Here is a 27,917-nt window from a genome sequence, read left to right as displayed (position 1 = left end):
GATCAGTTTCATCACGTGCATCTTGATCTCAGAGGTCCCCTCCTCACTTCTGCTGGTTTTGGTTACATTCTGTCCATGATTGACTCTGCCAGCTGATGGGTGGAAGCAGTGCCCCTGACTGACAGTTTGGCTGACTCAGCTGTATGAGCTTTCAACACATTGGCTCTTCCACTTTAGCTGCCCCTCCCCCATCACGACTGACCAGGGGATGCAATTTGAGCAATTAACTTTCTTCAAGCTGTGTGCCTTATGCGCTGCCAACAAATTCCACACAACTTCAACTTCATAACACCCTCAGAGCAATGGGTTGGTCAAGCACTGATACTGCACTTAGAAAGCTGCCATAAGTGTCACATAGATCCTGGTCTGAAGCACTACCTTGGGTGTCACTCAATGTATGTACCGCTTTCAAGGACAATCTCAATGCCTCATTGGCTGAGCTCCTGTATATAGTGAACCTCTTGTATTTCCAGCCAAGTGTGTTGAGCATTCTGCTTCCCTTCCTCTGTCCAGGCTTACAACACTAGTGGACATGTCTGCTATTACACTGCCCACATACAAACATACAACCCCCCCCCCCTTCCCCCCCCCCCCCCCCCCCCCTCTCCACATGCTCAGTCTATACCTTGTGTGTTTGTCCACGAGAAACTCAACTATTGTGAGTTAGTTATGCTTTGCAATGACAGATCAACTGGCTTTGCAGCCTCCATACTTAGGACTGAACAAAGTACTTTGTGGTACAGACAATATGATGGATGTTCACCTGAATGGGAAGCACAAAACTCTATCACTCAACAGAGTCTAACTAGCACGGACACTCAACAGCAAAACCCCTTTGGCCTCTTGTCTGGATGACCTTGTTCCTAGTTCCTCCTCCTCCAAGTGTCTCAGCCTGAAGCCACCCATGTGCGACTCACCATGTGTGTCCTCAATTTTGAGTGTTGCATCTGATGTGTTCCCTCCTAGCACTCTTACTTCCTGGTGTCTTACTCAAGAGGTTCCCCGACACTCTCACCATGTGTACCTACAGATACAAGTACTTCGTATGAAGTGCCTTCTCCCCTAGTGCCTTCTTCAACATCTTTACTTCTCACTCCACCCAGTTGTCCACCTTTTGTGTCAACATTTAGTCATACTGCATCAAGGACTTCACCCTCCAATTATGCAGTGGCATGCTCTTCACGATCTAGCACCCCTACACTCACTTGATGACCCAACCAGCACCCACATTATGCTCCTTCATTCTTATAAACTTGCACCAGATGCTGATGACAAGAAGATTTTGCCAGTGCTGATGCCAGTGGCCACCTTGTGGTCATCAAACCCTCATCCTGCACCATCAGCCTCCTTACAGCATGTGACCTTCCATCGGCTGCACTGATGCTTCTCATCTTTCCCAAGACACCGCATGGTTGAGGATGGGTGGAGGAGGGTGGGGGGGGCAGCTCTGTGGTGACTATTGGTAGTTACACCAATGACATTCTGTGAAGCTTTAGCCAAAGCTGTTTAACTGGGTGTTAGTGGGCTTCATCTTGTTCTAATTTACTGTTATTTATGTCTCTTGCATCAGTGTGTTGTGTGATAAAACCTCAATCTTATAATAAAATGGTGAATCATTCTGTTCTCCAGCGAGTATAGGATCTTATTTTCCACACATCTACACTTCTAATTTTGGTTTCTTCACCTAATTCAGCATCGTTCTACTAGCCTTGTTCTACTTTTGCTGATATTTGTTGTACAATCTCTTTTTAAGACATTGCATTTCTCATTCAATAAATCTTCATAGTTATAGCATTTATATTTTGTTGTTTGTGCCTTCATGTCTTCACATTTTATATCCTATTATGGGTGCTAAAATTGTCCTTTAGTTCAATACTGTCAATAATTTGGGTTTTTGAAAACCAGACAATTGTTTCTTTATTCATTAGTGCACTTTATTATGTTTTTCAGCTTTTATAATAACTATAAATTTCTCCAAATCACTGTTTACAGTTGTATTTAGGTCTTGTGCCACATCTCTCCTAACAGCTTAATCTTAACTCTTTACAAGCCTTCATTGCACAATATTAAAATAAGATGTCCATTCTGATTCATCATTCCAAATCAGATGAATTTGCACTAAATCACAGCTATATTCATTTGAGAACTGGAAAGGTAACTGTACACCAAGACTCATACATGGAGATAAAGTGATTGTGCTGCCAATTTGAGTGCATGAGTATGCAACAATTTTAGAGATTTTATCCACATTTGTTTGTTTTAATGATTGCAAGGGCAATGATAATCTTGTCGCTGACACACACACACACACACACACACACACACACACACACACATGTGGAGCTTGCTGTTACCCCATTATTATGTATCTGCCCTCAGTGCTGTTTTGGGTTTGATTTGAATGTCTGTGGGATTACATCTTTTGTGCAAATGAGAAATATAAAAGAAGCTAGTACATTACCTTTTCATATTTATATTTCAACCTCAATTTCATTAGCCATAATCCAACTTTAATTATAAAGTGTTGTTGTGAGTTCCACAACCTGAGTTATCTTTTCATTTTAGCATTGTATTAGCTAGCTTACATGGGTATTACAATTTCTTAATCCTGCTATAATTTACAAACAGTTCTGTTGTATATTTTCTCTATTTTGTATGAACCTCAATGTAGTTGCATCAAATGGAAATTCAACTGAGAAAAATAGTGAATTATGAGACAGAATTGCTGGTGAATTCTTACCTTCAGGAGGCAAAATAATCATGTTTTCTCAAGTAAGTGCATTGAAACTATTTTTTAGGTAGTATTATTTCCCTTCCTAGTATGAGCCAAACGGAACGCCCTATGTGTCTTGCTTCAACTACCATTCCATATTCAAAGTCTGTTAATTCCAGTCACGTGGCCATAATCACATTGGAAATCTTTTCAGATGAATCACCTGAATACAAATGACAGTTCTGCCATTAGACTGCCTTTTATAACTTGTGTGTGTGTGATACAACTAAAACGTCTGTACATACATATCACTATCCCATGACTTTTCTCACCTCAGTGTATGTACATGTAGACAAGGCATGCCCACCAAGACCTTCTTGAGCATCGTATTCATAACACAGATGATGAGCACTGCTTGCTGCTATTCATTGGTATCATCATTGTACTTATATTATAGACCACACCACTTTGTTGTCGAGACACCATTAACTTTAATTTCTGGTACTTGGATATGCTACAGTGTCATGTGCTGTGGTAAGCAGGCTGCAAGAGCCTTGTCACAGGCTGTACCTGATAGAACTGTTGCCAGATTTCAACTACAAAGTGGAAGTGGCTGCAGTGGAAACAACAATTGTCTTCAAGCTGCAAAAACACTGAGGCATGGTGTTATGCAATTATTTGAGACAGACATGTAGAGTAGTTGTGCCAAGCCCACAGCAACTGTCAGGCATTTTCTTTCACTGATTATGCTACAGTTATCTTTATTCACTAAATTGGGTTTGCCACAAAAATCAAATTTCACAGACTCAAGTTTTTTCAGTTTCTTTCCAAAAAAATAGGTTCCACTTACCTCTAATAGTTTTTTAATCTATTGTGTAAATAAGTCTTTAACATAATTTCCATTAAGTAATGGCATTCACACTAGAGATATGTGAAACTGAAAGTCATGAATTTTGGAGTATTTAATTAAAGACGGTAATTGTGTAGTAACTCCAGAAAACACTACTATTGGATCGGCTGTAGGGATAAGGTAATTCCACTGTCCAGTCACATTAATGTAGCTGGCACCCATGTTCATTGTCAACCAGCAATAATCACTTACAGACAGCAGATGGTAGCACTAGCAGTGGAGGGTATATAAAGCGAGTCAACAGGATGTGGAAAACAGTGCAATCATTGTCGTAATGCAGAAACAGAGTGATTTATCTGACATCTAAAGTGGTATGATCATTGGCTTTTGGGCCAAGGTTGGAAGTTTTTCTGAAATGTCTGAGTCTGTGATAGGTTTGCGTGCTGCTGTAGCTGAAGTATACCATGCAAGGCAAAATGGCACTATCCAAAACTGATGCTGAGGCATCTGTGGTGCACGATGTGTCATATATGACAGTGGTGAGCAACAGCTGCAGATATGTATATGGGTGAATAGAAGTGCAATGTTGACCAACTGAGTGCCCACATGAACCAAGGGGCTATTTTGCATTCTCTGGGTGATCTTGTCATTCTGGAAGCTACATTGGATCAATGTAAGTATGCAACTACCCTTGCAGACCATGTCCACTCCTACATGCAGTTTGTTTTTCCTCGGCATGATGGCAGCTACCAGAGGGACAATGCAGTGTGCCACACAGCTTGCAGTGTACATGTGTGGTTTGACGAGCACTAGAATGAGAGTACCATATTCCTCTGGCCAGCAAACTCCCTGGATTTAAACCCAATTCAGAATCTGGGGGACATCTTGATCAGGCTATTCATGCCGTGGGATCTCATCTGAGTACACATCTCACAGCAGTCTGGACTGCAAAGAGTGGATACTCAGGATTCTGGCAGGTAGTCATATTAATGTGACTGGACAGTATATAAGGTCTTGTAAGAATTTCTGCATTGAAACAAAATTGTCTGAAAACACATTTATTGTTACAATCTGTCTCACTGTAAGATAATTTGTCATGAAGTTATTGCATAGGGGTGTTCATGTGTGAACTCTTGAGAACTCTTTGGTGAAAGAATATCAGCATTACAGTAATCTGTAGGAAACAAATCTATGTTACCAATCAGTACCTGACTCACTTATACCACTTGCGCATAAGAAAAATGTGTGCTGCACAATACAATGAGTGTACAGTATGATAACCTCTCACTTCTTGTGGGGGCTGCAGGAGATGAGAAATCGCATGTCTGATGATTTCAGGCTAGTACTGACTTGCTTCCAAGCATCCCCAACCTTAATTATCAGACGATATAGTGTGCAGTGATGTTATAGTAGCCATCATGATTGCTGTTTCTTCTTCTGTTGAGTGTTATCTTTATTATGTATTGTTTTATTCAGAAATGAGTAATGGGGCATTTCATGATGCTTCACAAGAATGTAGGTACACTCTATTTTCGTTTTGTCTGTTAGTAATATAAGCCACCTACATTATGAAACAAAGATTAATGATGACGTGTTAGCCCATCTCCACTCTCCATGCCCTAGCTCAAATAAAAAACTATGAGTGCTGAGAATGCAGTGATGTGAAATGGGTGGAGGTGGGGGTGAGGTACAGTGTTGCCAGCTTGCAGCCATCCATGCTTTACAATGCTTGGCCTGTATGTATGAGGGGTATAAAGTTTTAGCTGTCACTTAGAAACAATGTACTTGTGAACACAAACCTTGACAGTGGTGATAGTCTTCTACATAACTACTCTTCAGTGTGACAAATGTTTCCCAATTATAGATGCCATTTCAGAGACCTTGGTTGGTAGAAATCTACATTTAGCTGTCAGGAAAAGTGCTACCCCAAACATCATCAACTCATCATTCTGGAAACACCTACCTACAAATGGTTTCATCATCTGAGGAAACAGGGAGGAACCATTCTGTGGCATTCATGAGCATGTAGGAGGTTAAGGCAAAATTTGATAGCCCAAAGAAGCAACATGTCAGTTTTCTCTGCAGAATGAGGTAGGGCTTTGGACAACTTTCCACAATACTTCATATTGACAGCCTCTCACAAACGTTGTCAGGAGATTTTGGTAGTGTTCTCCTGTGACAGTTTGTACCTTTTGAGCATAATCTGTTAGCACCATGCCATGGTGCTCCCAAAAAGCATACAGCATCACTTTTCCCAATGATGCTTGACCCTTCATGTATTTTGCTGGTGCAGAACAAGTGGCTAAAGAATTGGCCTTACAGAGCTGCAAAACTTCTGCTGCTGCCTTAGTTTTCCAATCATTTGGTATGAGTGTGATTGATCAGTCATGTTAACTAGTGGGTGACAGCCATTATTAAATTCAAAACATCGTGCACTGTACTAAAAATTGATCCATAACTGATCATCACATTTTCCACTATCGCTCCCACTAAAATATGCCAGCATCTGAGCACCAGGATGTCCGCTTCTCCTTTGATCTCCAGTTCTTCACAGAGAGATGTTTTGCCACATTGTTTCTCATCACTGAGGGTTGTTTGATCACACTGGAAGAGTTTGTAATACATACCTACTTGTCATTTGATGGTTGATTGTTACCTTCCAGCATCTCAGCAACAGTTGTTGCAGTGTTGTACCTATTCAAATGCGGAAAACAAATTACTGCACAATACTACACTTCATTGATGGGTTGTGTCGCTTTGCTGTTGCTTCTCTTGCAGTTTGTCACAGTACTGTGATGTGGGATTTCAATATGTACCATATTGTGGGCATGTACCTAGAAATAAACTAAAAACTAACTTGTAGCTCTGTTTCCTTAAAGTGATAATTATTACATAACGACTACCTTCACACAAAAAAGGTAACACAGTGATCTCACTGTGATTAAGAATGGCCGATAATTGGCTGGCAACTGTCTTCTACCATTCAACATGATCAAAAAATTATTTTAGTTCAACTATAGTCCATGTGCATGATGAGGATTGCCCCAGCAGTCCCTGCGAGACATGATAAGCTATGCTACTGCACTGCACTGAAGCTGTTTAATACAAATGCTAAGCAATCTCTCATCCACTGGATCAACTATTACACTCTCCTGTGCAGGAGAGCTATCACAGCTTTCTCATTCTCACAGTTACTCTACTGTGCTTTAATCTTGGCCCTACTGTAGGTCAATAAGGCGGACAGCTTCCACACAAGCAGACAGAGGACAGCAGAGGCACAGATGGCGATGAGAACGATGAATCCGATGACGTCGAGCAGCAGCAGTTGCCACCAGTACAGGTCGAGAGCTGCACTACGCAAGTGGGGCGCCCCCCGGTGGCGCATCACGTACTCGATCCACCAGACGGCACGCTCCACGGAGTCTGACTTGTGCTCCCTGAATATGCCCGACACACGCTTCATGTTCTCCCTGTACCTGCAACAATGACACTGCATACTCAGAACGAGAACATTCAGATACACTGCACTAGTAACATTTCAGTAGAGACAGGCTGTGGACCCTGGTCTACAGAAGACTCCTACAGATGTCAGGGTATCGTGATCCTATGAGGAGGTAGCTAATTCCGTCAGACGAAGTAAAGTAAAAGCTCGTTATATCTTCAAGTGTCACTTCCTTTGCACATCTGTAAGCTATTACTGCCTTTTCTTCCTTAATAAAAGAGAACCTGCTAAATTCTTGCTCGTGGCTTATGTGAAGTCTATAAGAAGTAATAATAATTTCCGCATTAGTAAATGACTATACATGTACAGAGTCTGTATAGAAAGAATCGGTAACAAATTTTTATTGATGCGACTGTACGACGCAGAGTGCTTACACCGTGCATGCTCGATGGTGGGGGATGTGATCTTCAACACGAGCGAAGCGCCAGACACTGGTGAGCATTCGTTCAGGCAAGAATGTGTTATTGGTGGAAGCCTGTCGAGTGACTCGGTCGGTGCAAGCGCAAATTGCAGCGAATGATAGAACAGCGGTACACTATCAAATTTTGTACTGGACTGGGGAAATCGGGTACGGAGACTTTGGCCATGATTCGCCAAGTGTTCAAGGATGAAAGCACGTCACAAACTGCAGTTTTTAAGTGGCTTCAACTCTTGAAAGATGGCCGAGAGAGTGTGAAAGACGCTGGCCGCTGTGGCCGAACCGTTCTAGGCGCTTCAGTCTGGAACCACGCTGCTGCTACGGTCGCAGGTTCGAATCCTTCCTCGGGCATGAATGTGTGTGATGTTCTTACGTTGGTTAGGTTTAAGTAGTTCTAAGTCTATGGGACTGATGACCTCAGATGTTAAGTCCCATAGGGTTTATAGCCATTTGATCCATTTGATGTGTGAAAGACGATCCCCACACTGGACGGACGTTGAAGTCAAGAACCACATTGAAGGCTAGAGTCAGAGCGGCTTAAGTATTTGCGTGGTCACAGATGCAACTGGTACTAATAAGACGACAGTGCACAGCATTATTACTGAAGATTTGGCGATCCGGAAGATCTGCGCTAAACTTGTCCTCAAGGTCTTGGTGGACGATCAAAAGCAGAAGCGAGTGTCTGCTAGTGACGATCTTCTCCAATGCATTGAAGAAGATCCACTTTTTGGACAATTTAATCAAGAGGCATGGAAGTTGGATATCCGAATACAAGCCGGAAACAAAATGACGAAGTTCTGAATGATACACTGCAGCATCATCTTGTCTAAAAAAGGATCAAATGAGAAAATTCTGAGTGAAAGTCATCCCCATCGTTTTCTTCGATACTGAATTTGTACGTGTGGGGTGGACAGAGAATGGTGCTTTTTTCCCTAGAAGTGCTAAGAAGACTGAAGAGAAGGGTCGGCTGCGTGAGGCCAGTCATAGATGGAAATTAGGAATTGCATCATGACAACGCACCCAGCCACATCTGCTCCAAAGTCACCGACTACCCAACGATAAGTGGCATCATGACGATTCCCCAACGCACTTACAGTCCCATCTTGGTACCAGCAGACTATTTTCAATTCCCAAAAGACGTCCTCCCTAGAAGGACCCCACCATAGGACTCTAAGTGCCATAAAAGAAGCTTCCACATGTACCCTTAACAACCTTCCAGAATCCGCCTACTATGGGACCTGGGACCTCTGAGTCATGGAAAAGCCGCTGGTAAAAGTGTGTTGACGCTCAAAGCCTGTACTTCGAAGAATTTTGAGGTATTGTAGCAATATCTCAAATAAAATAGTTTTCACAAACTTTTCCCATACTTTTTACACAAACCCGGTATGTCCAGTCAGTACATGTCAATTAATGTGGCTCAGTTGATACGTACTGGCATTCTAACTGAAAAGCCTTTGTTCAATTCTGCATTGATGGCGTGATGTTTCCATTTTCATTTATAGCTTTTTTCACCTGTGGCAATGATGTGTTAATGTGAAAAATGCTAAGTTGCACTGTGATACCGAGTCCATATCAACTTGGATATATAATAAAGAAATTCGCCAAATAGCCATGAAAGTTGAGAAGTTATTTTACTTCATTTTCGCTACCATTCTCGGCAATTCAATATGCCGTCTTCAGACCTCATATGCATCTCTCAAAAATTATTGATATTGGCATACTGAAGATGGCATGTTGAATTTCCGAAACGGGTAGCGAAAATAAAGTAAAATAATTTCTCAGTTTGCAAAGCTGTTTGGCGAATTTCTTTGTTTAATATTTGACCAGCCGCTGTCCCTCGTCCACAATGCATTAACAGACTTAACTTGAATAAGTCACTTATAAGATTTGGTTAGCATTCCTGTTAGTCCTGTTTGGTACAGGTCCCACACACTTGAGATATACTGAAAGATGGAATGCAGAAATGTTTAGGAAGCAGTCAATCTCTTTTTGTGGACGCTCTCTTCAACAGTTCTTGGAAAAGCTGCTTTACAAACCTAGAGTGAAATTACTTTTCAATTTGAATCTTCCATTTTTTTCCAAGGTTGCACTGTATAATCTCAAAGTTTCTGTCTCATAGTAATTCCGTGTTACACACAATTTTATGGAGTTTTTTCCTTATCTAACTTGCAACTGAGAACTGGGCACAATCCAGTTCTTCTCATGCACCAAAACACATGACGCCTCTAATCAAATAACTCATGAAAACTTTTAAGACAAACGAGCGACTAATCTGCTTTTCTTATAACATCATGAATATTAGCCAATCAAAACCACATGTGCAACACACAGCCTGTCTCTGATGAAGGGCAGGTCACTTCGTAAGGCGAAACAAGAACCTCAACAGCTGACAACGCAAATGGTAGCTGGAGCTTCCAAAGCTGAAAACAATAACCATCTATAGAGCTACGGCAACACTGAGGCTTTGCCACAGATATGAGAACGAAATGATGTTATGTGACTGACTATGGTAGAAGTGCGAAACAGTTGCACCCAGCCCATTACAGCTGTCAGGGTGCTTTTTTCGCCATACGAATATAACTTTTCATTCTAGAATGAATTGCTCACTCTGCAGCCTAGTGTGATTAATGAAACCATCAGATTTAAAAAGGTAAGAGAACTGAAACCATTTAAGTATTCAACTTGCTATTAACAACTACATAAAAAAACAGAAAGCTGATTCATGTCCACACCAAAGTTAGTATTTTACATTGTCACCATAAGGAATTAGTAGTAACACAATTAATAATGCAAAAGTATTTCTTATATGACACAGCATATTGTAAAATATTTTTTCTTAATTTGACTTTTCAATTTCCTGTTAAATCACTTATGCTGGTCGCATGATGTTACTACAACGTTTCAAGTCAATAAGCTATCTTCCAGATGCCACGGATCATAAGATGTCTCATACTTCTTGCAATATCTCGTTAAAGAATAACGAATACTGAAAATGGTTTACGCCATCTTCAAGAGCTCAAGAATATTCATCTGGGGAGATGAAGTAGAACTTTTAATGGAACAAATAGGCTTTCCGAGGAATCGAGCTCACTTCAAATGATGTAAGGCAAGTGCCCACACACTGAGGGTAACGTGAAAATGAACCACGATGTCTGTGTCGACATTTTCGGTGGCCAAGTGTTGCCTTTTCTTTTACAGCTTCGTGATAAGCATTCTGTGGACACTCCCATCTTTCTAGACGACAACAACCATGTTCGAGACCTGCACCCAGATGTTCCTGGTTTGACAAACACTCAGGCTCCTTATTGCACCTTGACTGTCTCGCTAAATCACCCGATCTTAAAATAATCCCTTAGAAAATGTCCGTGACTATTTGTCAAGGAGGGGCGGGGGGTACGTAACAAACGACAACAACACAGTTTAATAGCTCTACAGTATCTAATCACCAATAAATAGCTTCAAGTTAACAGGGTAGTTATAAAGTCCACGAAACATTTCTAAGAATCGATATACACTGAAGAGCTAAAGAAACTGGAACACCTGCCTAATATCGTGTAGCGCCCCCGTGAGCACGCAGAAGTGTCGCAACGTGACATGGCATGGACTCGACTAATGTCTGAAGTAGTGCTGGAGGGAACTGACACCATGAATCTTGCAGGGCTGTCAATAAATTTGTAAGAGTGAGAAGGGGTGGAGATCTCTTCTGAACAGCATGTTGCAAGGCATCCCAGATATACTCCATAACGTTCATGTCTGGGGAGTTCGGTGGCCAGCGGAATTGTTTAAACTCAAAACAGTGTTCCTGGGGCCAATCTGTAGCAATTCTGGACATGTAGGGTGTCGCATCGTCCCGCTGGAAGTGCCCAAGTCCGTCCGAATGCACAATGGACACGAATGGATGTAGGTGATCAGACAGGATGCTTACGTACGTGTCACATATCAGGGTAGTATCTAGACTTATCAGGGGTCCCATATCACTCCAACTGCACAGCCCCACATCATTACAGAGCCTCCACCAGCTTGAACAGTCGCCTGTTGACATGCAGGGTACATGATGGATTCATAAGGTTGTCTCCATACCCGTACAAGTCCATCTGCTCGATACAATGTGAAACGAGACTCATCCAACCAGACATGTTTCCAGATATCAACAGTCCAATGTCGGTGTTGACAGACCCAGGCGAGACGTAAAGCTTCGTGTCGTGCAGTCATCAAGGGTACATGAGTAGACCTTCTGCTCCGAAAGCCCATATCAATGATGTTTCGTTGAATGGTTCGCACGTTGACACTTGTTGATGGCCTGGCAGTGAAATCTGCAGCAATTTGCGAAAGGGTAGCACTTGTGGCACGTTGAACGGTTCTCCTCAGTCACCGTTGGTCCCATTCTTGCAAGATCTTTTTCCGGCCGCAGCGATGTCGGAGATCTGATGTTTTACCGGATTCCTGATATTTAAGGTACACTCTTGGAAAGATCGTACGGGATAATCCCCACTTCATCGCTACCTCGGAGATGCTGTGTCCTATCGCTCGTAAGCCGACTATAACAACTCATTCAAACTCATTTAAATCTTGATAACCTGCCAGTGCAGCAGCAGCAGTAACCGATCTACCAACTGTGCCCGACACTTGTCATCTTATATAATTGTTGTTGACCGCAGCGCCGTATTCTGCTTGTTTACACATCTCTGTATTTGAATACGCATGCCTATACCAGCTTCTTTGGCCCTTCAGTGCAGATAAATGGTCAATAGCAGTGTAACATATGATATAATATGTGAACGATAAAGTCTCAACGGCTTTTTTTTACAATGTACATAAATGCTGTATGTGTCCACCATTCGTCATGTGGGACACGTCTAATTGGTCTATTTGGTAGTCCAGTTCTGCCCATACTAGACACAGCATATCACGAGTGACGAAAGGAACAGTTACTTTGGTGCGGTGTTGCAAGTCTTTGAAACATAAATACTGTCCTTGATGTGCACCTTAAGAAAAAAATCGCAAAAGATCAAGTCCTGTGAGTCTAGTGGTTACCCAAATAGTGTTGGGTCAGCAGCCATAGTAAGGCCTTTCTAACATCACGGCAATGTCTGATTCAGGTAATTTAGTATACAATTGGGGAAATGTGGAGGGGCGCAATCATACTGAAAAGTTAAATCCCAGCTATCAGCTTCAAGTTGTGGCATGAACCACAACTGCAGCATGTTGAGATAGGTGATACCATTCTCAGTTCTCTCAGTGAAGAAGAAGGGTGCGTACACTGTGCCGTTCAATGCAGCATGGAACATGAAACTTGCCAGGAGAAGTGCTGTGACACTCACTACCGATTGGGAAAGTGCAAATTCTAGCACACAACATGTTTTCTCCTTCTGGTTCACTGCCATTTTCACCAACTATGGTCGATAGCGCCCCTGTCGACATCCTCCAAACTAACTTTCCTTGCACCCTGTTCAAACAAAGTTTGAGATTTTGTATTTCACGTACTGTCCCTTTTGTTACGTTATGTTTAGCCTTTACCTAAACTGATTTCATAAAATGTTTCATGTACTTTATAGTTAGCCTGTATATAACGTATCTGAAGTAATTTTCGAACTCTCTTCCTTTCCTAATCAAGGCCATTGTAAAAGCAGAATGTGGAGATACACGCTATAAGTGTGACGTCATCTTGGGGTGACCAGGGTCCAGATAAATACGGGCCACCAATGAAATAGTAATGCCACAGTAGTCACCTTGTCTGCCATACTTCACGAATCCTCAGCTCCATGCATGGTCCACAGGAAATCAGTACGTCACGAAAAGGTACCCCTAAATGTCTTAACTTTGATGTGTGCTGTCGAGAATTGCAAGCATTTACAAGTGCAGACAAGAATTATTAAACTCATCCGAAATAGTTATTCGGTCTCTGCCACAGACAGCTACTGGCTCTCATAAGACCTGCAGTGTCACATGGTGCGTTGTACGCCCTGCGGCCTGCCATTTTCATGGGCCTCGGGGGTGACTAATCCTTTGTCCCAGGTGCTTGCTTTTGAAGGCAACAGGAACCCCCTTCTTTCAGCACAACAACTATAGCTCACGCAGGGTACGGTGGCCGTTGTGCAATGACCAGTTTTCGTCCAAAGCCCTGGATGAGTTCATTAGTTTGTTCAGAAGGGGTGTCAGACTCGAGATGCACACTGTGCAATCTTTCTCGCACGATTTTACAGAAACTATTCAGTAAAAAAAATTCATGATCCTGCGCCCCTCATTTCGCTAATGGTCCTAGTTATTGTCATATTTACGTGAAAGTAAGACACTGCGCGAAATTTGGAAAAGTGTGCATTGAAAAATAGATGTCGCTATGATTTTGCATTTTGTGCATATTACATAATATGTTGTTGCATATGAAATGTAGCAAACGTATTGAATTTTTCTTTAGACTTGGGTAGAGGTATATATCCATCACCAGTCTCGAGAAAACTGATCTGATGTAGAACAGTAATCTGTGATCACACCTCACCAGCGATAAGGTCAGAGTGAAATATCCACAAAATTCCGCATATTTCGTAAACGATTTCATATATCGAAATGAGATTTTGAAAAATGATAGAACACAAAGATAGTATTTCACCATATCGTTATTATCTAAAACATCATTATCTACCGTGTTATTCCAATAACTGAAGACTTTTTTGGTGAAAGAATGTAATTTTTAAGGGCCATCAATAGCTCGTGGACCGAGAAATGCTATGGGTTCTGAAACAACGTATGTGAAGACATTACACTTTTTTTTGTACCAAGGGTGTGCTTTTTTATAAGCTTCTGACTTTACTTTTCGTCAGTTCCTCACTTAATAAGCTTAATAAACCATGGTTCCAGAGTTCTCTCGCAATTGTGTCTGCACAACAAGTTAGTGAGGTGAGACTGTGTAAATTCTGCAGTGGTGTGGCAAGAGAAGCAGATTTTGACATGGCAACTACAGAAATGTATAGGTTTTACTCAAAATTCGGTACTTGTGACACTTTTCTGAAAATTAAAAATAGCTAACAAGCAGGCGAAAATAGATCGCTGCATTTCGGTGGTATTCTTTTTAGATACTAATAAAAGAAAAGATGACAGTAGATCTTTTTGAATGGTCACGATGCAAATGTAGGGGTGAAGGGGCTCCACTTAATATTTACAAAAATGTGAGCGTAGACTTCAGTTTAGAATGGCACTTCCCCTCCAGTGCTCAGCATTTCCCCTACAACGCTCTGGACGAACCCCCATCACTGCCGCTCTCCCCATGCTTCCCCAGCCGACTGCGCATCTAGCGGCCACGGCATTCTGCGTGCACTACACCTCTGACTCATTTGTGTGAGGTTATACAGGTCACGCCTTGTTTCATACTTACTTGCTGTCGTTCAGCAATGATTTGAGGTTTCGCAGAGCCGTCTCCTTGCTGACCTCACTGTACTCGAGCCAGATGCCTATCTCGGCCTGCTTAATCTTGGCGGCGTTGTGCGCCTGATCAGAGAAGAAGGGCATAACCAGAAGCGGTACAGCATGGTACGTCGCCTCGTTCAGGCTCTGCAGACCTCCCTGCATGATGAACACCCGCACGTTTGGATGGGCTGTAAGAACATAAACAATAGTTAATGGTAGTACCAACTGTTTTCCTGGAAACAGCATTCCACAATACAGAGTGGTCCAAATTGTTTGACATCTTCAGAAACATAGGTATATTCTAAAGGGAAAGGCCGGTCACATGCAACGAGTACAAGAACCAAGATGTTACAATAAGAATACAAGACTCAAAGAGAATTTCTTGGATTAAAAAGTACATAGGGCGTGGATGCTGTCTTTCTCTTCTACTGCTCAGTTTCTATATCGAAGAAGCAGTTAAGGAAATGAAAGAAAACTTCAGGAGTGGAAATAGGATTCCGTGTGAAAGGGTATCAATGATAAGTATCATTGATGACAATGCAGTCCCCTGTGACACTGAGGGAGAATTTCACGACCTGTTGAAAGGAATGAATGGTCTACTGTGCACAGACTGTCGATTCAGTCTAATCCAAGCAAAGCATAATGTACTGCGAAATGGGATTAGCAACAAACATAGCGTAGAAATTGGAGACTATCTGCTACATGAAATGAAGGGATTCTGTAACTTTGGAAGTCATATAATGGATGGGGGCGAAACAAGGATAACAAAAGAATCAGACTAGCACAGGAAAGGAGCGCATTACTCGCCAAAAGAAGATACAAGTATCCCACATACACCAATGTGCTAGAATGATGTGATGATTAGTGGTTTAGGGCGCTAAACGGCGCGGTCATCAGCGCCCTTCCTTGAAAGAAGTAGAGACAAGGTGGTGAAAAATCTATTAAAAACTAACAATAAAATTTAAAACCAAGCTGTATCGCCAAACGCGTATTGTAAATATAGCCGTGGCGTAGTGAAATTTATAAAAGACTACCCACATATCAGGCAAAATACAGCAGTATTACTAGGGTAATATACCAGTATAGACACAGTAACAAGGAGACAGATGATTGTGGCTGGGTGACTACTTAGAAATAATGGCTCTCTGCGACACATAAAAATTGCACACCCAATATTTTGGGAAGAAATCCTGACATCACACAAAACCTGTTGTACGAACCGCACTTACCTCATTGACAGTTCAAATAAAGGGCAGGTCCTGGGGGAGATCCAGGTCTGCCCTCACGTCGTCAAATAAAACACACTCAATTTCTGACATTCCACAGAATCTACATATGGAAATATCGAAGTGACTCATGGACTGTAAGAAAACTGGAAAAAAAGTGAATAAGAGCGTTTGAAATGTGGTGAAGGATGCTGAGAACTAAGGGGGACTGATAGGATAATGAAATCTGGCGGTTCTACGCAGAATCGACGACGAAAGAAATGTGTCGGAAAAGGGACTGGATGCTCCCCTAGTGTTGAAGTATATGGGAACAACTTCCAGGGCAGTAGAGAGGGCCGTACAGGGCACTTATTGTAAGCAAAGGCAAAGATTTGAATATAAGCAGCAAGTAACTGAGGATGTTGGCCGTAAGAGTTACTGTGAAATGAAGAGATTGACACAGAATACGAAATCATGGCGGTCGTGACAAACCAGCTAGATGGCGTTGCGTATCACGGAGAGGTTCACTATTGAAATTCCAAGGGAATATTTTCCAGGAGAAGTAAAAATCATACATGCTAAACCAAAAAAGAAAAATTGGTCACAAACTGATATTCATACAGATATCGAAGGATGATACAAAACTACAAACTTTGTCGACCAATGGATGAATGTGTGATGTTGCAGCACAACTACATCGCGCAGCTGGCAAGGACAGTAAATGGGAAACATGTCGATAGCAGGGCATAAAGTCCTTACGAATTTAATTCCCTGTACTCAGCTGGACGAAAACTATATCTCTCAGACAGGTGCGTGAACAACGTACCCAGATGTCAGCATCTGAGAGAGGGTGTGTAGTTGGGCTCAGAGAAGTCGGCTGGAGTAATCGGTGAATTGTTGGTCATTTGAATAGGAGAGATGCCACTATTCAACGGTATTGACAGGAATAGGTGAACCATGGCCGAGCACAGCGTCAGGAAGGAAACGGGCGACCTAGAGAGACGTCAGAAGGTGAGGACAGAGGAACTGTCAGACAGGCACTCAAAAGCCCGTATTCATCATTATCATCGATCCGACGTGCAACTGGTGCTTCAGTGACCACAAAACCATTAATAGACGGCTCACAGAAAGAGGGCTGAGCTCACGGCACCCCTTGAGCCGTGTACCATTCACCTCTGTACACCAACAGGCCGTCTGCAGCGGTGTCGGGCTGGAGTGTTATTGGCTGGAATAGAACTGTCTTCAGTGATGAGTCCCACTTCGAACTGAGCCCCGATGACCAGAGAAGACGTGTCTGGAGACGCCCCAGACAGCAGTGCGATACCAACCTGACTGTTGTCGACTATACGGTCCGAGAACAGGAGTGATGGTCTGGGGTGCCATTTCATTTCACAGTGGCACGATTACAACACAGCAGTAAGTCGACGATAGTCTACGCCCAGTTCTGTTGCCCTTCGTGGCAAGCCATCTTCGACTAACATTTCAGCAAGATAACGCTCGCCCGTACACAGTGAGAGTTTCTACTGCTTCTCTTCATGCTTTCCAAACCCTACCTCGGCCAGCAACGTCGTAGATCTCTCCCCAACTGTTAGCGTTTGGAGCATTATGGGCAAGGCCCTCCAACCAGCTAGGGATTTTGACAATCTAACGCACCATTTGGACAGAATTTTGCGCGATATCCTCAGGACGATATCCAGCAACTCTGTCAACCAATGACAAGCCGAATAACTGCTTGCGTAATAGCCAGAGGTGGACCAGTGCATTACGTACTTGCCGAATTTGTGAAGCTCTTTCTCTTGAATGAATTATCCAGTTTTTCTGAAACTGCAATCATTTGTTTGTCTGTAATCTGTACATGTGTATCACATCTACCGATTTCCCATTCGGATAATTCCTTCGAGGTGCGTCTTCTTTTTCTTTTTTGGTTTTAGTGTATTACTGCTTCCCAATACGAGACCTCGCAAAATGACGACGGCGAGAAAATTCGAGAAATTTAAGTTAAAACAGAGGTTTCTCGAGAATCATTCTTTCTGTGCACCACTCGTGAGTGGAATCCGTTAGTGATACTAGAAGTACCCTTCGGCACACACCGTCAGGTGGCTTGTAGAATACTGATGTAGATATAAATTACTAATGAAACAAAATATGTAGCGTGATAATACTGCTTAAGACAATGGCTGTTCGCGTCCATACCGTACCATAAGCTACACGTGTCTCCCGGGTGGTGCTAAAGAACAGTCACTTTGATGTGGCCAAACAATCATCGATCTTGAAACTTCCAGGCAGATTAAAACTGTGTGCCGGATTGAGACTCAAACTCGCGACCTTTGCCTTTCGAGGGCAAGTGCTCTAGCATCTGAGCTACCCAATAAATAAAGCTGTGAGGATGGGGCGTGAGTCGTGCTTGGGTAGCCCAGTTGGTAGAGCACTTGCCCGAGAAAGGCAAAGGTCCCGAGTTTGAGTCTCAATCCGGCACACAATTTTAATCTGCCAGGAAGTTTCAAGATCGATGATTGCGCACACTTCGCTGCAGAGTGAAAATCTCATTCTGGAAATCATCGATCTTGATCGCTGATCTCCTGGCTAATTGTACATCGTATGTCACAGATATGAGTCAAATCATTATGACTGGCCATAGAAAAGGATCCTCTCAGAACCAACAGACGAGGCCCGTTGGACCTATCTTCAAGATTTGCCTTATCAATATACACTCCTGGAAATTGAAATAAGAACACCGTGAATTCATTGTCCCAGGAAGGGGAAACTTTATTGACACATTCCTGGGGTCAGATACATCACATGATCACACTGACAGAACCACAGGCACATAGACACAGGCAACAGATCATGCACAATGTCGGCACTAGTACAGTGTATATCCACCTTTCGCAGCAATTCAGGCTGCTATTCTCCCATGGAGACGATCGTAGAGATGCTGGATGTAGTCCTGTGGAACGGCTTGCCGTGCCATTTCCACCTGGCGCCTCAGTTGGACCAGCGTTCGTGCTGGACGTGCAGACCGCGTGAGACGACGCTTCATCCAGTCCCAAACATGCTCAATGGGGGACAGATCCGGAGATCTTGCTGGCCAGGGTAGTTGACTTACACCTTCTAGAGCACGTTGGGTGGCACGGGATACATGCGGACGTGCATTGTCCTGTTGGAACAGCAAGTTCCCTTGCCGGTCTAGGAATGGTAGAACGATGGGTTCGATGACGGTTTGGATGTACCGTGCACTATTCAGTGTCCCCTCGACGATCACCAGTGGTGTACGGCCAGTGTAGGAGATCGCTCCCCACACCAAGATGCCGGGTGTTGGCCCTGTGTGCCTCGGTCGTATGCAGTCCTGATTGTGGCGCTCACCTGCACGGCGACAAACACGCATACGACCATCATTGGCACCAAGGCAGAAGCGACTCTTATCGCTGAAGACGACACGTCTCCATTCGTCCCTCCATTCACGCCTGTCGCGACACCACTGGAGGCGGGCTGCACGATGTTGGGGCGTGAGCGGAAGACGGCCTAACGGTGTGCGGGACCGTAGCCCAGCTTCATGGAGACGGTTGCGAATGGTCCTCGCCGATACCCCAGGAGCAACAGTGTCCCTAATTTGCTGGGAAGTGGCGGTGCGGTACCCTACGGCACTGCGTAGGATCCTACGGTCTTGGCGTGCATCCGTGCGTCGCTGCGGTCCGGTCCCAGGTCGACGGGCACGTGCACCTCCCGCCGACCACTGGCGACAACATCGATGTACTGTGGAGACCTCACGCCCCACGTGTTGAGCAATTCGGCGGTACGTCCACCCGGCCTCCCGCATGCCCACTATACGCCCTCGCTCAAAGTCCGTCAACTGCACATACGGTTCACGTCCACGCTGTCGCGGCATGCTACCAGTGTTAAAGACTGCGATGGAGCTCCGTATGCCACGGCAAACTGGCTGACACTGACGGCGGCGGTGCACAAATGCTGCTCAGCTAGCGCCATTCGACGGCCAACACCGCGGTTCCTGGTGTGTCCGCTGTGCCGTGCGTGTGATCATTGCTTGTACAGCCCTCTCTCAGTGTCCGGAGCAAGTATGGTGGGTCTGACACACCGGTGTCAGTGTGTTCTTTTTTCCATTTCCAGGAGTGTAGAAGTAGTAAGCTGGGCTAAATGCCAAGTACTAAGTAAAATTTTATGTGATGACAACATTGATCTCGTTGCAGTTCAGAAAACTCACGTTGAAGACGAAGACCAACTTAAACTGAGAGGTATGATTCCAGGCTACAACTTAGTTGCCGCAACGTATCATCGTGCATATAGCGTGGCTGCGTATGTGCGATCATCGATTGGAGATGTCCACTTGTGCTCGGCAGCAGTCCATGGCGACATACATGAAGTTGTTGTTAAGATAGGAGATCTGTCAATGAGCAATGTGTACAAACCACCAACCATTCCCTGGCCTCTAGACGTCCTGCCATACCTGTCACACCCAGCAATATACGTGGAGGATTTTAATGGCTACCACCCTGTCTGGAAATATAGAACAGCTGATGGAAATGGCGAGGCTCTTACTAACTGGGCAGAGAGTAACAGCCTGTTCTTAGTTTTCGACCCAAAGGACCAAGGAACATTCAGGTCAGCGAATATAATTAGATTTCTGCTTTGTGACGGCTGGAAATAACCATACACCACTAAGAACTACAAGACGTGTATTAACAGACTTCCCTCATAGCCAACACCGCTCAGTCTTGATTGAAATTGGAATCAATATCCCACTAATAACAACCATACAACGCCCAAGGTCGAATTTCAGAAAGGCAAAGTGGGATATCTACGCGGAAAAATGGGATAAGTACTTGGGATGGATTCACCCAACAGCGAGTAATTATGACAGACTCATAGGTGCAATTAAAAGTGCAGCGAAAGCTGCTATTCGAAGGAGGTTTCGTAAACAATATGCACTAGGATGGGACAAAGAGTGCGAGAATAAGTATCAGAGATTCCTTGAGAGTGGAGATCCTGAGATTGCAGACGACCTGCTGCACAGCCTAGACAACACACGGTGAGAGAAATGGATTGAAACCGCTGATTTGTTTGATTTCAAGACATGTAGTAGACAGGCCTGGTCTCGCCTCCGAAAACTAGGTGGAACTAACACACTACATCATACCTCAACAGATATTTCCGCAAATAGGATTTCAGCTCATATACAGGCAACATCTCGAGTGCCAAAGGACAAGAATAATATGCCGTGAACTTAGTGTTCTTAAGAAAAACAGCAAACCTTTGGACCAGTATCCCTCGAAATTTACCACCAATGAAGTCAGAGAAGCGCTGAAGAGTGTCATAGAGGGAAAGGCACCTGGATTGGATGGAATACACCCAGAATTCCTTCTTCACTGTGAGGAATATGCCAAAAAATGGCTTGCAGAGATTTAATGGCAGCAGGGAACATACCACAGAAAATGAAGAACTCAAAGATCATTGCACTGCTTAAACCAGGGAAACCAACCGATCAGCTGAAGAGTTATAGGCCAATCTCATTGCTCAGTGCCATATACAAGCTGCTCGAGAGACTCCTGTATAACAGCCTGTGCCCGAAAATAATGGAATCAATTCCAGATGAACAATCAGGATTTCGACCTAATAGAATTTGCACTGATCAAGTATTTTCCCTGACAACACATATAGAGGCAGGCTACCAGAAAAAGCAAAAAAACATCAGTTACATTCATAGACCTGAGCGCAGCCTATGACACTGTCTGGAGACAAGGCCTGCTGTACAAACTCATACAAATAATTCCATGCGGCAACATTATCAGATTCGTCGATAACTTGTTTGCTGGGAGAGATTTTCAAGTTATTACTGGAGAACAGACGAGCTCTATCAAAATTATCAACAATGGGCAATCACAAGGCTCAGTCCTTGCTCTATTGTTCTTCAGTCTTTATACTTCTGACATCACAAACACACAATCCAGGAAGTTTGGCTATGCAGACGATTGGGCTGTAGCTGCGCAACATGAATCTTTCGAGGCTACTGAAGACACCTTGTGCCCCGATTTGAAGCTGCTGAGTGGCTATTTCCGAAAATGGAGACTGCAGCCGAATCCGACTAAGACTGAAGTATCATGCTTCCACCTTTGCATCCACTCAGCAAGAAGAGAGCTTAATGTGATCTTTGAAGGGAAACGCCTTAGCCATAACGAATACTCCAAACACCTAGGAGCCACATTGGACAGGACACTCTCTTACAAGGAGCACCTGACAAAGACTATAGATAAAATGAGGACAGGAAGCAACATCATCTATAAACTGGTATCAGTCTTCTTTTACTGGCGCCTTGTCCCGCGGTTTTGCAGGGTCGGGATGTTTAGAACGGATCTGGCAAGGTTAATTTTTAAGGGCTGGCCGGATGCCCTTCTTGCCGCTATCCCGTGCCCCCCCCCCCCCCCCCCCCCCCCGGGAGGAAGTACACCCCAGCTGTCTGCGCATAGTGTGATCCATGGAACTGTGTGAACGTGTCCAGATGTCTGTGAATCATGTGACTGAGGTGGAACACGCGGATCAGCCCATTATTCACCCAGTGGGATGTGGAAAACCACCTAAAAACCACATCCAGGCTAGCTGGCACACCAGCCGACGCTGGCAATCCGTCAGGTAGATTGGATCTGGGGCCGGCGCGCCTACCCGAGCCCATGAAGCAGTGCATTAGCGCTCCCGGCTAACCTGGCGGGCACCATGTGCATTATCAGTGGCACAATAAAATCTAAGCCCCCTGTATGGCTGCCAACCCTGAGCCACATACCACCCCCATAAATGCGGCGAGAGTGAATTCAACAAGATAACTAACAACCCACAGCTGCCCATACACAGCAACTTAGATGACTTGAAGCGCAGGAGACTTAAATCGAGAAGACCAGCATTACTCCCTGCTAAAGAGATGACGAACTGCAACTTTGATGTCGATAAGCTGTGGAAACAACACTGGAAAGAACACTGCCCACCAAAATGCCAAAGTTTCATCACAGCTGAGAAACCGCCCGGCGTCAGACAGTCACGCAAAGTGTGGACAACTCTAAACCGCATACGTACTGGCCACGGAAGATGTGCTGACACCATCTACTAATGGAGAACGATACTAACACCAAATTACGTACTGGCCACGGAAGATGTGCTGACACCATCTACTAATGGAGAACGATACTAACACCAAATTACGACTGCAGTGCTGAAAAACAATAGTGGAAGAATGCCCGGTTCGAGCCTACAAGGCAACCTTCAACGATTTCCTCGCTACAACAGAGGAGGTAACTGATTATATTAAATGTCTTGGTGTCAGTTTGTAATTAACCTATGTATAAAATGCATAAGTATTGTGATGTATGCCATACGATACACAAAATAATGCTACTTAAGTAATGCTAAATCTCTTACAAGGGATTTCAGAGGGTTTTAGATCATCTACAGAAATCAAAGAAATCATTATAATTGTATGATGTTTCTGACAAATGGAGTTGGCTTAAATTTATGACCTACGTATGAAAGTTGACACAGAGTATCACTCCTGGAGCATTATGCTCGTATATTAAATTTACGTGTGGAAATGGACTATAAGCCTCATCTTAAGACACAGAGAGTATCACTCCTGGAGCATTATGCTCGTATATTAAATTTACGTGTGGATATGGACTATAAGACACATCTTAAAGCTTTGAACACAATTCTACTACCCCGACGGATCTAGTCGTTATGTCTCAAAAGGTACGATTGGTAATTCTATGTGCTCTACGTGCTTACACTCAAACAGAACTTTTTTCCGTTTTTGCGTCCCTATTTACATCCTAGTTTGATTCACGGCACCCTCGCGATGCGCATTTTTTTCTCGCATCTGTGCCGTCATGCCGTTTATTACGAACACGCTGGCTGTGACCGAAAGTGAACGGCAGCGAATATTAAATTCAGGTTGAAATGTACATGCAGAGATAGGCTAGATGTCAATCTTGACGTATTTATTGCCGTAAAAAGCTCAATGGCATATAGTGAGGTTGTTACAGATTCAAAAGGTGAAATAGTGTGGCTGAATGTAAGCTTCAAAGATGGGTCAAACATGGTAATCGGGTGCTTTTATCGTCGTCCTACGGTAGGAGCTGTAGTAACAGAGCGTTCAGACAAAGTTTGGGGAACATCACGGGTAAGTTTCCTGACCATGATATTGTCTCGTCGAAACCACAATCAAGTCCAAATCTGAAGGCTTGGGTAGTCAGTGGAGTAAAGCACTTAGGACTGAAAGCACGTTTATTAATGACGACAACGTACAGACAGAACAGAACTGTACCTCTGTATGGAGGGTGCAGCTGTGTACAAAAAAACTTCGAATATTCGAGAGTGCCGGCAGCGGTGGTCTAGCGGTTCAGGCGCTCAGTCCAGAACTGCGGGACTGCTCCGGTCGCAGGTTCGAATCCTGCCTCGGGCATGGATGTGTGTGATGTCCTTAGGTTAGTTAGGTTTAAGTAGTTCTAAGTTCTAGGGGACTGATGACCAAGAAACGATAAATACCAAATAACACACAATTGCTGGGGGTTTAGTTTGAACTTGGGACCTGTAGAATGCTAAACAGCGATGCTAACCGCTACGCCGCAAGACACGCGCATTAGATCGCGGCAGTATTGTAGTGAGGGACGACTTCAACCTGACATCTGAAGAATGGGAGATCCAGCCAGTTAAATGCGGAGTCAGAGAAATGGATTTGTGTGAGATTGCTCTGAAAGCTGTCTCTGGAAATTACTTGTGGTAGATAGATAAAGGCCGGCCGAAGTGGCCGTGCGGTTAAAGGCGCTGCAGTCTGGAACCGCAAGACCGCTACGGTCGCAGGTTCGAATCCTGCCTGGGGCATGGATGTTTGTGATGTCCTTAGGTTAGTTAGGTTTAACTAGTTCTAAGTTCTAGGGGACTAAGGACCTCAGTAGTTGAGTCCCACAGTGCTCAGAGCCATTTGAACCATTTTGAACCAGATAGATAAAGAACCAATGTGTGAAGCATTGCCTTGGATCACGTAGTAACTAACAGACCCGAACTTCTTGAAATAGCTAGCGTCGAGGAGGGCCACAGCGATTACAAGAGTGCGAAAGCATCAGTGATTATGTGCATTAACAGGAATGTTAAAAAATGTAGGAAAATACATTGCTTGAGAAAAAAGTGAAACACCCGCAAGACATAGTCGAATGGCAATGTAACTTTGTATATATATGCACTGTCAACAGGTATGTAAATGATTAGAGCTGCAATTCTCTGTGAAAGGTAGAACAGCCACCAAAAAGCATCAGTATTGTTTGTGTTTAGCGTTGCTACCAGGCTTTTAGGGTATACAAGGGACGTGAACAGTGTCAAATCTTGGATCACTGTGAAGTACATAAAGGTACTACGAGACAGCTTTAGCAGCACCTGACAAAGTTTCAAAGAGGCCTCAATATAGATCTCCATTTGGCGGGCTCGTCGAATCGTGCAATATCCAGATTTATGCGACATTTGAAGGTGACAGTGGTCCGATGTTAGAACGCACGTGGTTTTAAGGATGGGCATACTTGTCGACATGGGTTCAGTAAACCACGTCTGATCATCACAAGGGAAAGTTGCTATATTATGCTTCAAGCACATCTATGCCTGCCATCCGAAAAAAATAATGGTCTTTCTCTAACTTTATGTGTAATCCCACACCTCTAGTCAGAGACTAGCAGCAGCCAGACTAGGAAATTACTGAGCCACATGTAGGCTATCGTCAAGGTTCCCATACACAGGTGGACCAGCAGCACAGTGGACTGGCAGCAGCCAGACTAGGGAATTACTGAGCCACATGTAGGCTATCGTCAAGGTTCCCACACACAGGTGGACCAGCAGCAAAGTGGATTAGCAGCAGCTGGACTAGGGAATTACTGAGTCACTTGTAGGCTATCGTCAACGTTCCCACACACAGGTGGACCAGCAGCACAGTGGACTAGCAGCAGCTGGACTAGGGAATTACTCAGTCACATGTAGGCTAATGTCAAGGTTCACATACACAGGTGGACCAGCAGCACAGTGGACTAGCAGCAGCCGGACTAGAGAATTACTGAGCCACATGTAGGCTATCGTCAAGGTTCCCAGACACATGTGTACCAGCAGCACAGTGAACTAGCAGCAGCTGGACTAGGGAATTACTGAGCCACATGTAGGCTATCGTCAAGGTTCCCATACGCAGGTGGACCAGCAGCACAGTGTACTAGCAGCAGCTGGACTAGGGAATTACTGAGCCACATGTAGGCTATCGTCAAGGTTCCCAGACACATGTGTACCAGCAGCACAGTGAACTAGCAGTAGCTGGACTAGGGAATTACTGAGCCACATGTAGGCTATCGTCAAGGTTCCCATACACAGGTGGACCAGCAGCACAGTGAACTAGCAGCAGCCAGACTAAGGAATTACTGAGCCACATGTAGGCTATCGTCAAGGTTCCCACACACAGGTGGACCAGCAGCACAGTGGACTAGCAGCAGCTGGACTAGGGAATTACTGAGTCACATGTAGGCTAATGTCAAGGTTCACATACACAGGTGGACCAGCAGCACAGTGGACTAGTAACAGCCGGACTAGGGAATTACTGAGTCACATGTAGGCTATCGTCAAGTTTCCCATACACAGGTGGACCAGTCGACTGACTCATCTGCCAAGAGAGTCGGCCCCAAACCATTCGCCTGTGTGTGTGGGCGATGTGTTTGTGGTCAGGTCTATGGTTCAGTTGTGTCTGTTAGACTGGCGAACCTCTACCTAATCTGCCATCTGCCAGCCCACACTACATCAGTGCAGGCAGGCAGGGTTCACCAAGCAGTCGCCGTTGCCCACAGACAGTCAGAAGAGTCGACGAGCGAATCGTCACACTGATTGGGCTGTGAATGGGCAACTTTAGCATCACAACACATGTGGCTGCCTCTGGAGCTGTATCGTGACCAAGAACCGTGGACTGCTGATGAATGGCGTTGCATTGTGCTCAGTGATGACTCACAGTTGTGCACTACACTGAATGAACACCATCAGCGAATATGGAGGCGACCTGTGGGTTGATTCCATTCTTTCAGTGTTGTGGAGAACACATCCGTGTTACTTATGGCTACGACTTCAGGTCTCAGTTGGTTGTGAGTGAAGGAAATCTTACAGCATAACAGTACGTCACAGTCAGCCAGCATGTGTTACCGCTCATGTGGCAATATCGTGGTGCCATTTTTGAACAGGGATGCGGTCGTTCACACATGGCGCATAACGCTATGAGAATTTTGTGTGATGTTGAGGTATTCCCGTGGCCAAAGAGAACCCCTGATCTGTCGTTGATAGACCATGTGAGGGACCAGCTACGACATCAGGTCTGTCGCATCGTCAGTATACACGATATCAAGGGCCAGTTACAGTAGTTGCGCGCGTCAGGAGAAGCTACAAGGGCTTTACGACACCCTTATAAACCGAATTAGTGCATGTATCAGTACCAGACGAGGATCAGCGTCATACTGGTAAATTGGTTCATACTTTCAACTGTTTTGTAAATCTGACTCGAGTTTTTAATCACCGATATGATGTCACATACCCTTTCAAGCCATGATGTTTCTTTTAGTTTCCTCCTTCTGTTCTGGTGAGTCACTCTTTTAGTTTGGCAGAATTTGGTTAGCAAGAGTGATGTTAGACAAATTGCAGAATATCTGAGAAGTCAAATATTCATCTTTGAAAACGAAGACGTGGAGACAAAATGTGTACTACTCAAAAGCACTGTACAATATGCCTTAGACACATTAAGTTCCGAAAGGTTGTGACGAATGGAAAAG

General features: G+C 44.1%; 1 protein-coding gene across 1 annotated transcript in view; it reads right to left on the bottom strand.

Annotated features, from left to right (window-relative positions):
* Window positions 1–5,172: 5,172 nt before the first annotated feature.
* Window positions 5,173–27,917, bottom strand: part of LOC124622173 (UDP-glucosyltransferase 2-like) — a 143,914-nt gene continuing 121,169 nt past the window's right edge. Inside the window, exons 6-7 of the mRNA XM_047147817.1 lie at window positions 14,853–15,072; window positions 5,173–7,039 (exon numbers count right to left, since the gene is read on the bottom strand). Coding sequence (XP_047003773.1) covers window positions 6,760–7,039; window positions 14,853–15,072 — 500 coding nt within the window. The 3' untranslated portion in view covers window positions 5,173–6,759. The remainder of the gene's footprint in view (window positions 7,040–14,852; window positions 15,073–27,917) is intronic.

The sequence above is a fragment of the Schistocerca americana genome, chromosome 7, assembly GCF_021461395.2.
Source record: "Schistocerca americana isolate TAMUIC-IGC-003095 chromosome 7, iqSchAmer2.1, whole genome shotgun sequence".
In the NCBI taxonomy this organism is placed as follows: domain Eukaryota; kingdom Metazoa; phylum Arthropoda; class Insecta; order Orthoptera; family Acrididae; genus Schistocerca; species Schistocerca americana.
This window is presented reverse-complemented; position numbering and strand designations above follow the sequence as displayed.